The sequence below is a fragment of the Nyctibius grandis genome, chromosome 7 (assembly GCF_013368605.1).
Source record: "Nyctibius grandis isolate bNycGra1 chromosome 7, bNycGra1.pri, whole genome shotgun sequence".
Lineage (NCBI taxonomy): Eukaryota > Metazoa > Chordata > Aves > Nyctibiiformes > Nyctibiidae > Nyctibius > Nyctibius grandis.
The window spans coordinates 3,280,509-3,297,427 of NC_090664.1; the positions used below are offsets into that span (position 1 = coordinate 3,280,509).

At 45.7% G+C, this 16,919-nt stretch overlaps 1 protein-coding gene across 1 annotated transcript in view; it reads right to left on the minus strand.

The window, feature by feature from the left end:
• EEPD1 (endonuclease/exonuclease/phosphatase family domain containing 1) overlaps positions 1 to 16,919 on the minus strand; it is a 70,039-nt gene that overhangs the window by 32,170 nt on the left and 20,950 nt on the right. The window contains exon 2 of the mRNA XM_068405176.1: positions 112 to 163. Within this exon, the coding sequence (XP_068261277.1) occupies positions 112 to 163 (52 nt within the window). The remainder of the gene's footprint in view (positions 1 to 111; positions 164 to 16,919) is intronic.

A 16,919-nucleotide genomic window follows, 5' to 3' on the forward strand; every position in this document is an offset into this window, starting at 1 on the left:
TCCTGGTTTATGCTGCATGATTTTCCATAAAGTTCGGAAGCTCTACTAACACAGAGGGCTTGAAGAGCTTAAAAGTATTACGACAGCTGTATTAGATATATTTTTAAATACCTTTTCCAGCGCTTCTCTATCGACCAGCTCCTGCACAGCCAAAAGCTTGATACTGTAAGAAAAAACAGAGAGAAAAAAAAGAATGAATCACTCCATTGCAAGCACTACAGAAACACAACTGAGAGCAGAACTGAAGCTCTCTTTTTATCTTCTCACCTCACAAAAAAAGTCTATAATGGTACAGATACAAAAAGTGCTCAGGATATAATAAACTAAAGCAAGAGAGAACCAATGTTACTCTCTTTGCTTTGATTTAGCTGTCCCAAACAGATTTTCTGGTTTCCGACTTACAAGCATACCTGAATTCACCTCACAGAGCAACTGCATTAATCATTATATTTTTAATACCCTAAATTAACACTGAAGGATTTTTTGAACGACAAACACAGAGACTCTAAACATTCCTGTCAGTTTTAGTCAGCTTTGTTCTTTAATATCAACAGGTTTCCATGAGTGCCACAACAGTCATTCCCAGGGCTTTACAACATTATGCATGAGGTACAAGAACTAAGACAACCCAGCTCAAGAAATTTGAGGGAGATGGGAGGGAAACATGCATGACTGTTTGAAAGTAGGATGAAGAGACACTAATCAATAATCCTCACTCTCCTTCAGCTTCTGTTATTCGTACATGTCCCCAGGTAGCACAAAAGCCCAATCCTTTCCACACTAAGGAATTTCAGGAGAAGGTCTTGTGGCATCCCCACCAAGCTGCAGGGCTCACAGAATAGGTAGGAACCTGGAAAGTATTGGCAAAGCATCGCCAGCAGGTTAAGGGAGGTGCTCCTTCCCCTCTACTTGGCACTGGTGACACCACACCTGAAGTGCTGGGTCCAGTTCTAGGCTCCCCAGGACAAGAGAGAGATGGACATACTGGTGAGAAGGGCCACAAAGATGATTAAGGGACTGGAGCACCTCACATATGAGGAACAGCTGAGAGGGCTGGGACTGTTCAGCCTGAAGAAAAGAAAGCTCAGGGGGATCTTTTCAGTGGTGCCCAGTGACAGCACAAGAAGCAATGGGCGCACACTGAAACACAGGAGGTTCCCTCTGAACACCAGGAAACACTTTTTTACTGTGAGGGTGAGCAAGCACCAGCACAGGTTGCTCAGGGAGGTTGTGGAGTCTCCATCCTTGGAGATACTCAAAAGCCATCTGGACATGGTCCTGTCCAGGACCATGACTGCCCAGTCAGCTCTAGATGACCCTGCTTGAGCAGGGAGATTGGACCAGATGACCTCCACAAGTCCCTTCCAACCTGAACCCTTCTGTGACTCCGTGAAAGCACATGAAACTCTAAGGATGTCTATACCATTACCAATTACACTTAATTAAAATTAAGAGCACAACAGGGGGAGGACCTAGTGTCATTTCCGCACCCTTCTTCAGTCTTTGCAGATTTTAAAATCCATTCAATGCCTAGAAAAGACTGAAGGGGTGAGTTCGGCATTGAATGGATTTTAAAATCTAGGCAAGTCTGATTACCAGATTGGGTTAAAAACGTGCAGAAGGCACCCTTCCCTGAAGGGGAGGAGAAGCACGTGCACGTGCTCCCCATCCCTGGGCACTCACCATCAATGGTCCACAGCAGCTGCCTTGGCCAGAGAGCACAAGGGATGAACAACGCATCCACTTACAAAGCTGGGCGTCTCCTTCAGGACGACACAGTTACAGAATCACAGAATCAACCAGGTTGGAAGAGACCACTGGGAGCATCGAGTCCAACTGTTGCCCTGACACCACCTTGTCAACTAGACCATGGCACGAAGGGTCATGTCCAGTCTTTTCTTAAACTCCTCCAGAGATGGTGACTCCACCACCTCCCTGGGCAGCCCGTTTCGATGGCTAATGACCCTTGCTGAGAAGAAATTCTTCCTAAGGTCCAACCTGAACCTCCCCTGGCCAAGCTTGAGGCTATGTCCTCTTGTCCTATCGCTGGTTGCCTGGGAGAAGAGGCCGACTCCCACTTCACTACAACCTTCCTTCAGGGAGGTTGCAGTCACAACTGTAGACTTCAATAAGGGAATTACGATTCAGTCCATCTAAATTTTAGCTCTCTACAGCTTCGGTGCTTAATCAAAGCTAACGTTTAGATTCACTATACGATCAATGAAAGGAGAGAGGGATCTCACTTCCCTACGGCAGTCCAACGCGCCTGTGCTGGCATCATCCCCTATGTCCTCCCATAAAGGCAGAAGCTGCTGTCACACCACACTGCCCCAAGTCAGGCTTGCAGAAAGCTGGCAGGCTTTTTACCCATGGAGTAAACTAGTAGTGCAACTCCAACGGCTCACCTTCCTTACCCAGTCTTAAAACCAGCCACTTAATACATTATCATTGGACTCCAGAGGATAACTTCCTTCGACCAGAGATACAAAAACATTTGTGTGGCAGTGGGAGAATAAAATGAGGCATATAAATATTGTTTAAATGACTCTCGCGACTCTAGAAAGACACAGCAAAGAGCCAGTATAGTCAAAAGCTCGTATTCAAGACTGGGCGAATAGTTCATGCATGCCAAAGGATATAGTTTGCCATGTACTACAAGAAGTTTTATTAGCCTTTCAAAACCTCAGAGCAATGTTGCATAATTCTTGAACATCCACCAACATCTTATAGGTTAATTACATACGTCCATCCTGTAACAGCAGCTGGTAAACAACAGCTTTAGTCCTGTCCTTCTACTATGTTACATTTCTTTCCACTACAAGTATTCACAGCCTAACCCCTAAACACGAATGTGCTTTCACTTTAATGGACTTCTAGTTTTCACCTGTCTTCAAAGCATCATAAAATGTCTATATCCTATGAATTATAATAGCCTCAGACCATACACTTCCAGTCTGTAGAGGCTATTATTACTAAGACAGAGAGGTTCAGAAAACAACAGGATAATCAGGGATTAAAAAAGGTGTTCCATGAAAGCCCAACCACCACAGTAGCAGGGTACATGATTTTTGTTTGGTGAACACAGTAGGCTGCACACAAGAATTCAGCTGAACTTGAAGGTACTTAAGGAAAGTACAAAGCCAACACAAGGTGTTTTTTAACATCATTTCGCTTGTAATTGAGCCAGAAAGCAAAATAAAAACAGGAGGGGCACCGACCAAAGAAGGCACCTCCGTTTAAAAACATTGCAATGTTGTGTGCAGCCCTGAACTTCAGAGGGAGCCTAGGCTGATGTATCTTGGAGAATGGAGTCTTCCAAACAACGTAGGCAGTAGCCATGCAGGCCCAGTCAAGGCCTCTCTCTGAATTCAGGGCTCGCCTCTTAGTTTTGGATGACCCACCTCTGTTGCAGTACACTTTGGAGAAGCACAGGACGGGCAAGAGGGAGGCAGTCTAACACGCATGTGGAGGCATCCAGGATGCTCACAGCCAGCTGCGGTTCTCCAACGACTGCTTCAAGTCCATGTGTACGTAGTAAAATCTAGCATTTTGCCATTCCCTTCTGCAAGCTGTGCAACAATGTGGGTGTCGTTATACAAATTACTTTTGTCCTTTACCTTTTGAAGCCAGAGACTTTTCGATGACTTAATCATCAAAAGGTAGCATTTATCAATCAAGGCTGGTAATGCTTCCACCAATTGACAGATTTATTGCTAGAACATTAATTGTGGATTATCTGACACTCAATAGCTGCAGACAGAAGATGGACACTGTCCCAAATGCAACTGTTTTCATTACCTTACTGTACAGAATCAACCAGGTTGGAAGAGACCTCAGGGATCATCGAGTCCAACCGTTGCCCTGACACCACCATGGCAACTAGACCATGGCACTAAGTGCCATGTCCAGGCTTTTCTTAAACACATCCAGAGATGGTGACTCCACCACCTCCCTGGGCAGCCCCTTCCAATGGCTAATAACCCTTTCTGTAAAGAAATTCTTCCTGATGTCCAACCTGAACCTCCCCTGGCGAAGCTTGAGGCTGTGTCCTCTTGTCCTATCGCTAGTTGCCTGGGAGAAGAGGCCAACTCCCACTTCACTACAACCTCCCTTCAGGTAGTTGTAGACTGCAATAAGGTCACCTCGGAGCCTCCTCTTCTCCAGGCTAAACAACCCCAGCTCCCTCAGCCGTTCCTCATAGGTCAGACCCTCCAGACCCTTCACCAGCTTGGTCGCCCTCCTCTGGACTCGCTCCAACACCTCAACATCTTTCTTGAAGTGCGGGGCCCAGAACTGGACACAGGATTCAAGGTGCGGCCTCACCAGGGCCGAGTACAGAGGGACGATCACTTCCCTAGACCGGCTGGCTACGCTATTCTTAATAGAGGCCAGGATGCCATTGGCCTTCTTGGCCACCTGGGCACACTGCTGGCTCATGTTTAGCCGGCTGTCGATCAGCACCCCCAGGTCTCTTTCTGCCGGGCTGCTTTCTAACCACTCTTCCCCCAGCCTGTAGAGCTGCATGGGGTTGTTGTGGCCAAAGTGTAAGACCCAGCACTTGTTCTTGTTGAACCTCATGCCGTTGGTCTCGGCCCCTCTATCCAACCTGTCCAAATCCCTCTGAAGGGCCTTCCTACCCTCCAGCAGATCGACACTCCCACCCAGCTTGGTGTCATCTGCAAATTTACTGAGGGTGCACTCAACCCCTACGTCTAGATCATCTATAAAGATATTGAACAGCAGACAAACGTACCCTCCTTCCCATTTACACTAGGAAAGCCCCACAAGAACCCCTTCAACTGGTATGCTTTTATTTAAAACAAAGCATACAGAGTTACACAAAAACAAGTAATAAAACAGGGAACAGGAATCTTTTTACTCTATCTCATATTTACGGGAATGCTGTACTCTTGTTCAGAAGTGAAGAACCCATACAAAACACTTAAGCCCAGCAGAGATACTGCATGTGCAGGGCCAGAAGCAAACCTGAATTCAACGTTGTTACATGATTTGCAACAACATTGGCTTGACTCTTGGTGAGAAAAAGACTTCCCTCTACAGTTATAAATTTACAAGATCAATGTTTGCCCAGTACTTTACTTTTTTCTCCTCAGGTGACACCAGCTATTTCTTTCTGTGTCAAAATAAATCAGCAAATGAAAATATCAGCCTTCATACAACCAGCTGCAAGACGCTTCTTGAAGCACCACCACAGATGCTGTCTCTACCCATTGGATTACAGTCCACTACCTGGAAAACTGCTCTTGATAGCCACTTATTTACTGGTATTTCTTCCATCAATTCCAAGCAACATTTGTAGTGCTACTTTATGCAATGTCAGCTTGGAAATGCAGCTTCTTTCAAGGCTGCTGCTTTGATGCTTTGAAAAAAGAATGCAGAGATGCAAAGAGAGTTACCAAAAGCCAATGCTGAAGCCCCAGGTCTTGCTGTCTACAACACAACACTTATGTACTCTCTTCATATACTGTGTTATAATTTCTTTTTCATCCTCACCTGCAGTATGTGAACACTAACTCATGAATAAAGTTGTAGAAAAACTTATTTCCTGAAGAAACCTTTCAGTTACTGAACCACCTGCTCTAGTTTACCAGCTTTGAAGTATCCTGGTAAGAACCTGCTATGCGAGTAACTACACCGGCTTGAAGGCAATGGCCCTGCTTGATTCTGAAACCCTATTAAAAATACTCACTGACTCAATTACTTACATGATCTATTTAAACAAAGCTATTGAAATTAATATCCTGGCACCGCAGGCACACTCAAAATACTTGAAAATATGCAGTGATCAGGCTGAAGGACTCTCCTCCAGCAGCAAAAATATGCAAACACGATGTGCTGTCAAGGAAACACATGACACTCTCTTTTTTTGGCAGTGGGTGACGCACGGCGTTCTCCTCTAAGGGAATTCCTTTTGGTTTCCAGAAGATGAGTCACGGTGCTGAGCGAACATCTATAGCTACAGCACGTTTCTACTCCTCAGGGTAGCCTTGCAATCCTTTCCTCAAAGTCTTCTTACTTAAGAACACGTAGCATTGGGTTCCTCTCTTTAATCCCACTTACCCAGGAATAATTTAAGCGTTTTTAGCAACTTTTTGCAATACTGCAAACTTGCCGATAGGTCCCTTGCTAGTCGGTGTGTTCCTATTCACCGTGAGCCACCATCGCATTTTATTTGCACTGTGCTTTACTTCCCAGCTTGAGTTCACATTGCCCACAAAATCCCATCTGCTCTTGCAACAGGGGATGTCAGGGCCTTCCTAAGAACTACTGCAGGGTCATCTGCCTGCAAACCAGGGAACCTACAGCTCTGCAGCAAGGCAGATGGGATAGACAGAAACCACCACGCAAGGCAGATCCAAGATCCATCCATGCAGAATGCACCTGAGGTCTTCACCTGCAGAAGAGAAGCTGCTTCCCCCAAAACCAGCTTGAAGGGTGCTCTAGGATAGGGGTAGAGAGGATTTAGGATTACAGACAGTTTTTGGACCATCCTTGCACAGCAGTGGACTTGCAGCCTCTACGGACACATGTCACTTGGTTGCTACTATCAAGGGAGAAGTTCTCCAGAGCAGACCTGCATCTGCTGAGCTGACCTGGAGTGGAGCTGAGGTTCCCATTCAGTGCAGAACCTGGTAACTTGGGGAAAAGGGGAAAGAGGAGGAAAATGTGAAGCGTTAAGTTTGGCGATCAGAGAGTCAGCGAAGTCTTTAAGCAAACACTTGACGGCGTCCTGCAGGAGGGGCCAGGTGCTGTGATGCAGGGCGGCTGAGAAGGTAGAGCAGAAAGACCCCGGCTGGAGACTAGCACTGCCGGCGTCTGCCCTCAGCTCTCCACACTTGTTAGCCAGCACACAGCTGGTGCACGGTGAGTCTCCAGGCATGCCAGCACAGCTGGATTTCCTACCGCTTTGCTGTTCCTTCCTGGCAGCCAGCCTCCCTCCTCAGCCTGGGAGAGCAGAGCTCCCCAGACAGCCAGCTCCTACCTGTGGGTCGGTACAGCACGTGGCTCACAGCCAGTCGTCACCGACCCGGATTTGTCACCCAGCAGCAACGTGAACTGAGTATTGGTTTCAATTTGCTTTGCAAGCTTATAGATCTTTGCTTGGGGCTTGAGTTTTTTCAAAAACCTCGTGCTTTCTATTAGCCAGTGCATAAGCCTGACTAAAGTTAACAACATGAAGAAATGCCATTTGACTTCTCTTAGTTTTCTGGCTCCTTCTTCACCATACAGCTGCACTGAATCACACTTCAGCTAGACTCAGAGACATCATTATAAATAGCCTGTGCAAAACCCACTCAACCCCAAACGTTATTTTGAGCATCATTAAATCATTCCCTCCTCCCTCCCTTTTGGTCCTTAAACTTTTCCCCTTTATTCTTGAGATAAGATCCTATAACTATGTTATGGCCCACGGTGACCATCTGGATGACTTACATATCCAAGAGTAGAGCATGGATGCATGTAACAGAAGTGCCCCCAACTCACGTTAGGGTTAATTAACACGAAAGAGGAGGACAAGACCCCTTGGGTCATCAAATTTATATACTGAAATTGTATTTGCATATACAGAATCACAGAATCAACCAGGTTGGAAGAGCCCTCTGGGATCATCGAGTCCAACCATTGCCCTGACACCACCATGTCAACTAGACCATGGCACTAAGTGCCACATCCAGTCTTTTCTTAAACACCTCCAGAGATGGTGACTCCACCACCTCCCTGGGCAGCCCCTTCCAATGGCTAATGACCCCTTCTGAGAAGAAATTCTTCCTAATGTCCAACCTGAACCTCCACTGGCGAAGCCTGAGGCTGTGGCCTCTTGTCCTATCGCTAGCTGCCCGGGAGAAGAGGCCGACTCCCACTTCACTACAACCTCCCTTCAGGTAGTTGTAGACTGCAATAAGGTCACCTCGGAGCCTCCTCTTCTCCAGGCTAAACACCCCCAGCTCCCTCAGCCGTTCCTCGTAGGTCAGACCCTCCAGACCCTTCACCAGCTTGGTCGCCCTCCTCTGGACTCGCTCCAACTGACTGATAAGTACACAAACTGACCTCACTCATAAATCAGTTCTTTTCTACAAGATAGGCATGAAACTTGAGAGCTGGAAGAAAAAAAAAGCCAAAAACATGCAGCTGAGCTGTGCTAGTGGCTCTTGGTACCTGGGAGGGAGCTCTCCTTAGCTGCCTGCTCTGGCCCACCGTCCCTGTGCCTGACCTCAGTCTTGGGCTCTCCTCCTGGAAGGGCATGCTCCACTTCATCACCATTGATGCCTTTGGCATTTGCCAGATGATGGAATGAGTAACAATAAGGATGATCGTTGCTTAGAGGCTGGGGAAGCGGCCGCCGTGGGTATGTGTTCACTGTGAGGGCTGTGGTGTGTCCCAGCTGTCGACAGCCTGATGGCAAGGGCTGTGATTAACTGTTTTCTAATTGTTTTAAGCGCAGGCAGAAGCTTAGGGAGCAACCATGTGCTGCTTCAGGAGGTACATGAAGAGCAGGGCAAGATAACAGCCAAAAAGTGACAAACAGAAAAACACACATCCCGCTGCTTAAGCCAACGGTGAGGGGGGGTGCTTGTTTGGGGTGGGGTTTTTTTTGTGCATGCCATGAAAAAACATCTCATTTTTGCTGGCATATCCCATTTACAAAGTTGTCTTTCCCCCCCTAGGCCCTGTTCACTCAAACCCCACTAAAATCAAAAACAGATGGAAGAAAGAAAAAAAAAAAAGCATGCTTAATGACTTTCAGCCTCATAAACTTCCTCCGTCTACCCCTACGAAGGCTGACAAGGAAATAAAATCAGTTTCTCCTTTTCCACTAAAAGCATCTGCGTCTTCTCAATCACTCCTTAAATGGAAGGAAAACTCGCATCCGCTGCCACGTCTTAACGGCTGCTGGAAGCCACCGGAGAGCTTATGAAGTAAGCTGAGGGGCTTGGATGGGAACACCATGCCATATTGCTTTGGGACTGGCTGCCAGCTAATGACACAACAAAATCATTTGGAAGATTCTCAGGGAAAATATGTCTACAGTACGTAGAAATTTGGATAAAACTAGGGAGCGGCATTTCCTTTAAAAAATATATATGTATTTATATTTACTTTATATATATCTATATTACAACATAATACGTATTGCTATAAATACATTATATATACTTATATATTAAATAGCTATTATAAATTTTATATATAACTTTATAAACATATTTTATATATATATAAAGTGTAGAGTCCTGCATCTGGACAAGAACAACCCCATGTACCAGACCTGTTGGAGAGCAGCAGAGGGGAAAGGGACCTGGGGGTCCCAGTGGGCAGCAGGATGACCATGAGCCAGCAGTGTGCCCTTGTGGCCAAGAAGGCCAATGGCATCCTGGGGTGGATTAGAAGGGGTGTGGTTAGCAGGTCAAGAGAGGTTCTCCTCCCCCTCTACTCTGCCCTGGTGAGGCAGCATCTGGAATATTGTGTTCAGTTCTGGGCCCCTCAGGTCAAGGACAGGGAACTGCTAGAGAGAGTCCAGCGCAGAGCCACGAAGATGATTAAGGGGGTGGAACATCTCCCTTATGAGGAGAGGCTGAGGGAGCTGGGTCTCTTTAGCTTGGAGAAGAGGAGACTGAAGGGTGACCTCATTAATGTTTATAAATATGGAAAGGGCAAGTGTCATGAGGATGGAGCCAGGCTCTTCTCAGTGACATCCATTGACAGGACAAGGGGCAACGGGTGCAAGCTGGAACACAGGAGGTTCCACAGAAATATGAGGAAAAACTTCTTTACGGTGAGGGTAACTGAACACTGGAACAGGCTGCCCAGAGAGGTTGTGGAGTCTCCTTCTCTGGAGACATTCAAAACCCGCCTGGAGGCATTCCTGTGTGACATGATCTAGGTAATCCTGCTCCGGCAGGGGATTGGACTAGATGATCTTTCGAGGTCCCTTCCAATCCCTGACATTCTGTGATATATATATATGTGTATGTGTGTGTGTGTATATATATATATATATGTAAATGTCTTCAGGGCTATTTTTTTGCTGTTTCCTAGTTCGGATGAAAGCAGCTGTTCTTCGATGTCTATCCATCATCAATTTGCCTGCAGAATGGTTTGAAACCAAAAAGCAGATGAAGGTTCTGCAGATGGGAAGGGAACCAGGAGTAAATGGAAGGAGCAGAGAAGCTGAAATCCATCAAGCAAATTGGTGTCATAGTGCAGGCCAGGCAAAGACTGTTCCCCCAATGTCTGCATTTGCAGATCCTGTTACATTATGTGAGTGATTGGAGGATTTGTCACGGGGAGAGAGGAAACTGCTGCTGTGCATAGGGGTATTTCCTACGTCAGTAAGCAGGGCAGGTCATGCACAGTGAAGTTAAGAGAGGAGCTCCTCAAAACTCTCAGGCTCTGTGACACTAAAGAAAGATCATTCTTTTCTTGTCCCTCTACCCAGAAAAGGTGTTTCCTGAGTTGTGAGGCACTGATGCTCGAACGGACACTTCTGCAAATTCTGGAGGTTTCTATCATGGAGAGGATTAAGAGCAGCAGGGAAGCATCCTATTTACCTCCTCCTCCACATAGAGGATCATACCTCAGGCCTAATTCATTCTTTTTTTTCAGGTAAGGGGGAAGGAGACTGGACATCACCCACTCATTTCCACTTGCATGAAGTCTCCCTTTCTGAAGATTCCCTCAAACTGTTAAACCAGAGGAAGCTGCAGAAGGAGCATCCTCGTGGATTCATGCAGCATGCACATACATACTCCTCCTTTCATTCGTTATTATGTTCATAGAGATTTGCTGTCCTATCTCAATTTGGGGTGCAGGATACCGAAGACAAGCCCAGAGCTAACTGCACTTTCTAGAAACACTTTGTTTGCTAAGTTATAGACCATCCCCTGGCCTTTTCTTTTGCCATCCTCTTATTCTTCTTTCCTATCCTTCTCCAGCTCTCTCTGCCAACTGGTACAATGCCAGTGGCAGCAGTTAGACAAGTAAGCATCATGGAAGACGTCCAAGGTCCTCAGAAGAAATGTTGGTTATTAAGGGCTGAGATACATTGCACTTGATTGAACAGAACCAAAGCTGATTCCTGAGAGGCAAAGGTTAATTAGACAAATGGCTCAAAAGGATCAAGCTGTTCTAACTCATTATTTGTTGAATTTTAAAAAAAATTTAAAAGAGACTAGGTAGCTGAAAATAACCCTCAAACTCCCAAACACATGAGATAAAACCATGGAAGGCCTGAGACTGCCAGTAACGTAACAACAACAGAGTAGTAGCCTCATGAATAAAGAACAAGCAAATCAAATACCTGTGGTATATTGAACACATCAATCTCGTCTGCATGTATCAACTAAAGGGGGGCAGGTACAGCCACTGGCAGTTTAACTTCCAACATCATTCAAAACTCAGGTGACAATCCAGGAGGCTCCTCTGTCTCCACTTCCACCTACTCCTTCACTGATTACTCCTGCACCAAAGCCTTCACTGCACGATAATTCAGGCAGAAGAGAATACTACTGCAAGGAGGTGGGGGGGGAATGGTCTGATGACAGGTATATTTACTCACAAAAAACACACAAGTTGTTTCAACTCACTTCTGACAGACAGCAAACCAAAACTAGCTGCCCATATTAAAAAAAAAAAGGAAGGTGGCTTTTAGTTTCATTTATATCATGATAAAATGTATTCCTCTTCTTCCATATTGCATTTCTTACTGTATTTAGCCAAGAGTAATAATGTCGCCCTTCAAATTGGTTCACTTGATATCCAGCTGTTTTGAAATTAGGGAAAATGCTGTGATTAACGTCACAGTCTTAAGGGTTTTTTATTTTTTAATTTTTCAAAGGATGCCTGTTTCCTTATAATTCTGCAGGAAGAGAGAGGCTTACAGAGTGTTGTGTTTGCAGCAACATTGATTTCTTCTGAGTCATTAAAACTGGACGCGGGCAAGTTCTTTAACTTGCACTGAATTATTCAAGTCCAACAAGGGAGGAGACCAAGATGGAAAACAAAAATTTAGAAGCTCATAAAAATGAAAGGTGACTTAGAGCTTCCAAATATAGGCATTATGTTATAATGTAAGTGGTCTCTGGCATTTGGCTCTTTTTCCGGATTTTCTGAATCATTCCCTGCTGGGGTAGAACTTCTGAGTTCCAGAAACGGCACCTTCTCCAATCCAACCCTGCCCTACTGCAGCAATGGAAAAACGGAGTAGTCCTTAATTAAATCAAATGGGTATGCTTGGGAAACGGCACACCACCACGCTAGTGTTCTGCCACGAAGAACAAAGCCAGCAATAAAATTATGATGGCTTGGGATGCAAAGCAATCAATAGGGACTCTACTTGAAGAATTTACTTCTGTGGCCCTGCTGAACAGACTTGAACTTGGGAAACAATAAAATGCTACTTGAAATAATTTGTATCCCCTTTCTCCATCAGGTATGTGAACCATATGCTATCAAGCTCTTAAGTGAAAGCTCCTCATGTTCCCTTATTTGCTCTCAGAAACTTAATGCAATATTACCCTGTCATCCATGCACATCCTCCTCCCAGAGAAATGCGTTTGCCCAGTTAAAAACCTTACAAGAGAACAGAGTGGAAGCCAGTTCGTTTCGTTAAATATAGGCCCAAGAGCAACGCTGCAGTTTGGTGGCAGGAGAACCACAATCAGCTGGTGGCATCTGAGTGCTGGTAAAATTTAGCCTGGCATTATGCAAAGAGTATCGAAGCTTCCTGACTGAATCTGGACACAAAACTCTTTTATAGCATGCTCTTAACAAAAAGATTGACCCTCAGAAGTTGGCTCCTACTTTGAAGAGGCTGGTGGAACACCACAGCAATTGTGCATTTCATATGAGTGTCTTCTACAGCAGACTTCATGCCAAAGTGGAATTGTTTAAATGGTGGTGAAGGCCAAACACCGGGGATTAAAATAGCAGAATGTAGACAAGAGGTGTGTGGAGAGACGCTTTGAAATCACTGAGGAGAGGCACTGTGACGAGGGGAAAGGAGCACTACAGGAATCAAGAGTGGTGCTTCAGTCAAGTGTACTGTTCTCCACGGCTTTTCCATGAGCAGCTTATGTTGTCTTACAAATTCCAAGACATTTTGACAGAAAGGATAAAATGAAGTGCATCATTAGAACAGGTAGAGAATAAAGCAGAAACTGTATTAGCAGACAGCCCGTATGTTTTAAGGACTTCCCACTGTGTGGCTAAAAGCCAGCCCAACTGTGTTTCTAGAGCGGAGCTCAGGAAGCTGGCGACAAGACCTTGATGCTGCAGTGCCCTGCAAGAGTAAGGGGCAGGCATCAAAGGACGAAGAAAAGACTTTGCCAAGGTGACTGAGGCCTTGTCACCATGAGGGGGGACAAAAGAGGGGCTTGACAAGGTAACAGTCCTGCATTACTACTCTGGCAAAAGTCTCCAGCGCAGGCCTAGCCTAACGCTCTCAAGTTTCCACAGAGACTTGAGCTCAACAGAGCTGAGCACATCAGTCAGCACAGCCATCTCCTGCACCACAAACAGGAATGGTGGCAGGATCCACTGCCAACAACCAGGTAGTCCTCTTCATAGCATCTATACCATATGGTGCAGGAAAGGCCACAGTAGATGAGACTTCCTCAAAACTGTCACCTGGGGCTACCCCCTTAAAGATTACAGAAAACAGAACAATTTGGTACCCAAGCTTTGAAGGAATATGAACATACTTGTCCTCCTAAAACTGAGGTCAGTTGCACATTCCAAAATGTGAAGTAAAGAAATGGAAAACTGTGAAAAGAAGTGGGCCAGAGGGAGCAAAGGCAGAAAACCTGAGCCTTGTGTACCAGTGAAGATGGCACTCCTCTGTCTTGCATGCACTTGAGCCTTTCACCGTCAGAAATGCCACTGAAGAGAACTGAGTAAGGCTACTCACAAGTGGAGGTGATGTCAAGCCATAAAGAATTTTCTTTACGCTGATACTACACTCTTAGGTCACCAGAAATGCAAAGAATATTGTAGCCGGAAAATAACAGCCAGCCAATACTGAGGTCGCATCTGCAAGAGCCCACAGAAAGCACAAATTAGATAAGAAAACCACCTGTTTCATAAGGGTAAGAAATTAAAAGCCTCCTTTCCAAGAGCTAATTACAAAAGTATCCTACCAGCTTCATCTACAACACCACATGATACTGCATTGGAACAGGGAATTTAGCTCATGGGGCATTTGAAGCGCCATTTATATAACTTCAACCCAAATAGCAGACCAGACAGTCTATCAGTCCAGTTGTTTTTTACTTTAATAATGACTTTGAAGTGTGATGGGGACTACACAAAGCTTAAGCCTCTGGTTAGCCAAAGACCACAACCTCATATAACCTTTGAGTATCAGAGTAACACGGAAAGGTTTTGATTTAAGCCTCCAGGGTACGCATCACATAGCTGCAACCCTAATCCGGGAGAGAATGTAATCCTTCCTCAGTTCTCAAAGTCAGAAAAACTGGCTGAGTCGGCACTCTCCCAGCCAACTGCTCGGTTTGCTGGCACAGTTTTCCAGCAGAGCTATACTAAGCAGAAGGGACAGACCACTCAAAAAGGAAGTATGCAACGAAAACATATAGCAGAGCAGACCATGCCTGGTTTCTACAGGCTGCTACCATTCACTTTTTCTACTGCATCCAGAAAATTCCTAGAGACTGTGTGTAGTAAAGAGAAGAATCCACCATCAACCAAAGCTTGGGTGTCTGTCTCCAGAAGTACTACAGAACCACAAACACAGAAACGTTGGTCAAAAGATACTGCCTGATGCAACAACCTCCTCAACACAGGACTTTCATGAGGTCAGCTGTGGCTTCACCCAGCTGAGCCTTGAAAGCCTCCAAAACACTAAGACTCCATGGCCTCGAGGTAACCTTTTCCAGTGCTGCACCAACCTCTGAGTGAGGAAGCTTCTTCTAATGTCTGTTCTGAAGATCCCAATCCAGCCAATTGCCCACTTGTACTAAAGCAAGGGGTTATTTTACCTGCAGTGCTAGTCTACGTGCTTCCTTTTGAACTTCATACGGCATCTGTTGACCCAGTTGAGTTTCTCCAGTATCTTCTGGATTGAAGGGCTACCATCTGCCACAGCAGCCACTCCTCCAAATTACGTAGTTACAGAGCATAATAACTTATTACCCATCATAAAGGATAATTACCCTGTGCAGCAAATACATACTAAGACAACGGTCTTTGTTGACATAGGAATAGGTTTATCTGACTAGACATATGGGTCAAGTTATGTTTTCTTTGTCCTACCCCAACAACAGCTTGTGCCAGATTCCTCAGAGGACAGGGCGAGACACACAGTAAAGAAGGCAAAGAGCTTCTCTGCTTCCCCCCCGCCCCATCTCATCTCACATAACAAGATGTCACCACTGTCCATATAAATGTCTCATTTGGTGGTTCCCAAGCTTTCTGGGCTGCAAGCTACCCTCCATAGAAGATTACACGCCGTTGTGAAACATTTGACCAAAAGATACTACAGAAGGGATGTCTCACACACCATGAAACCACAGTCATGTCAGTCACACCTCAGGAGCTGGGGAGGTGGAGGGCGACTAATTCTTTATCTGAGCTTCTGCTGAGCTCCTAACCAGCGTGGCGTTTTCTGGCACGGGCTTATTAATATGCCATGTTAAAAATTCCCTTGAAGCAAGTACAGCAGAAGGTTTTTCCCTTCTTCTAATATGTACTTACACAATAGCACAGTTGAATTATTTTACATTCACTTATCACAGCAGTCTTTTTGTTCTAGCATCTCATGACTTTGAGATCAGAATGAACCGGATCAGTTAAGGAACCTCATTAAAGTGATCTATTTCTTCTACAGAAGAGGAGAAATCTGAAGTTTCTATCATGGAAGATACCACTGGAAGTTTTAATTGTGGAATACTTATACGTGGAATAACAAATTTCAAATCAAGAGTGTCGTATGGGTACATACACAGAAGCATAACGAGCACCATTACAAAAGCAGATTAACCATCTTCCAGTCAATGTCTGCAAAAATCCCGTGTACAACCGCACATCTAGTAAACGCTTCCCTGCAGCTCAGAACTGAGCAAGGCAGCTCACGGTGTCTCCTCGGTCACAAGGAAAAGTGATGCACTGTGAAAGCTCAAGAAGACTGCCATCAAAGTGGAGCCTCCTGAACCTCCAGGCGAATGAGCAGAACAGCCAGGAAGCCCCATGTCATTTCTAGAACAATTCCTGCAAGTTCAAGGGCATCAGTCATGACTTTCCCCACTTCTTTATGACAAAAACAACCACTGCATTTGTCAGAGTAATTAAAAAAAAAAACAACCACCCAACAAGTGCTCCATAGCATCAGTCTCCAAGTGCTCCGATTTGATAAGGAACAGTGCGGCGTGGCTGGACGTCATCAGGCAGAGCAGCATCACGCTGAAACACAACAGCACCGCCCAGGCACCCTGCTCCCAGCACTGGCACCACAACCGTGCTGGCCACGTCCACCCTCCTGGGATGGCCAGAGCCCCGTCTCCCCCGATGGGCAGCAGCGCTGACCAGATGCCAGAAGTGACCACCTGGTGCACCTCTCCCCACACCACATCCCCACCATGAAGCAGCTCTCCTGCCTGTGTATTTTAAAGCTGGGGACTTCATACACTATTCCCTGTGGACCACCACATGCTTTACAGGGGCGGCAAGCGGCGCTGTCCCCAACACCTACAGCCAGGGCACAGTCCAGCTTTCTCTTGCAACTGCAGATACAATGATTTGAGCAGTCACTGCTCCCATTGAGCAAGCCACATCGAGCAGCTGTTTAGATGAAGCCAATTTACTTGGCAGAGAAGAAGCTCCCAGATTAACCTGGATCAGCTCCGGGTGCTGAGGAAGAGTAACGAGCAGGAGGATCTCACGTGCTG